Here is a 1660-nt window from a genome sequence, read left to right as displayed (position 1 = left end):
GTCCCGTAAGGTTGCTACAGTCTAACGATTCCACTCACATTCGCAGCAGATAAAGACTCTGTCCTGGAACCCAATCACAAGCACGAACACATTTGACTCTCGAGATGAATACAACTTCGTCTAATTGAAGGCCTCACAAAATTCTCATAGCCACACCCGTCTGTGCTGTTTAAATGGCGTGGTAATCGATCATGTCTGCTGCAATGACCCTGCAATCTTTACTGGTCGGAACTGCATTCTGCAAGGTCCGAGCATTCCAACCATGCTAGCGGACAGCAGCAAGAAAAATGACATTAAATAATAATACTAATATATCCAATGGCCGTGCCGGGGTTTGAACTCCGGACACCTGACATGCGAAGCAAACGTGTCACCACTATTCCACCAGCGCACGTTGGACGAATCTAAATTCTCACCTCAGGCGGAATAGTGGTAACACTTTCGCTTCGCATGTCAGGTGTGCGGAGTTCAAACCCCGGCACGGCCATTGGATATGCACTGCTGATGAGCTACAACAAGAGCAAAACTCGAGTCCAGTTCTTCCCCCCCCCTTTGGTGTGGATTCACATGAATAATTGCGCCAGGACAGGAGGACGACTGTTCAAAAACGAGTGATGTGAAACTGAACAATACACCTCCCGTAAAAACCATCAAATACTAATATACGTATATGCCGTCATTCAGAGGATTAATATGGTATCATAGGTTTCAAATCACAACCGTAAAGCAAGAACGATGGAAGGATTGCTTATATTTAGTTTTAAATTTGCCGGAGTATATTATTGCTATACTGAACCTGGACATCGTACCATCGGTGTAGCCTCTAACCCTTATTGTCGATGACGCTAATAATCGAGCACGTAATAAGGTACGCTTGAAACTTTATAACAGTGAAGCATTTCTACGCTTTCAAAAGAGATATACATGACTTTTATTTAGGAATCTTTGCCAAATGAAGGCGGCTCGCAAATAATGAGGACCGGAATGACCTCGCATCACGTTTGTGCTGGTAACTAGCGAAAATACGTAGATATGCAAAGATGGCTTCATCATTATCTGGCGCTGGCGCACCAGAGATTTGACGGGTGCATTTATGAGCACGAAGAGCTATGTCAGCGGCCTTATACCTCCAGCATACATATCTGAGGCCCCATATTGAGCGGTGCGCACAGGTATGGCCCACAAAGTGGAAGCCAGCGGCGAAAGTGGGTTACAACGCATATATTTATGGCAACGTGTGCAATCGCTAGTCAAATTTTCTGGCAATTCGGTGTCCATTTCTGACGAAACAGATCTAAGTATTGTGGTGCTGTCGACTGAGGGCGTTCCCACGCGGAACTGCAGCATCTCGGACAATATTATTGGAAGCTCCTCCATTGTATTCTCCATGTTTGTGCATGCCTTGGGGTGAGCATCTTTTGGAGCTGCATACTTACATCAGTCATACCCAATGAATAAGGTAAGCTCCATTTATTTGTATTTGACGCGAAGCTTTTTATCAATAAGAGTGTTTTGCCAAAAGTCTGCTAACCAGTTCATCTTATTTGCTGCGTTGGAAAGGTATAACGAATTCAGGCGTTTTTCAGGTGCCCAATTAGTTAAAATTTACAAAGGAAAATATATAACAGTTGTAACAGTCGAGCGGTATCTTCGAGTGACG

The 1660-nt window shown here is 44.3% G+C and overlaps 1 protein-coding gene across 1 annotated transcript; it reads right to left on the bottom strand.

The window, feature by feature from the left end:
- Nucleotides 1-1107: 1107 nt before the first annotated feature.
- Nucleotides 1108-1389, bottom strand: T265_03766 (hypothetical protein; the record flags this gene model as incomplete). The annotated part of the gene is made up of 1 exon (XM_009168319.1): nucleotides 1108-1389. One exon carries the CDS (start codon nucleotides 1387-1389, stop codon nucleotides 1108-1110), a length of 282 nt encoding a protein of 93 aa, XP_009166583.1.
- Nucleotides 1390-1660: the final 271 nt, after the last annotated feature.

This window comes from Opisthorchis viverrini (assembly GCF_000715545.1).
Source record: "Opisthorchis viverrini unplaced genomic scaffold opera_v5_60, whole genome shotgun sequence".
NCBI lineage: Eukaryota > Metazoa > Platyhelminthes > Trematoda > Opisthorchiida > Opisthorchiidae > Opisthorchis > Opisthorchis viverrini.
Note: the sequence above shows the minus strand (reverse complement) of the source record. Positions and strands in the feature narration are given on the sequence as shown.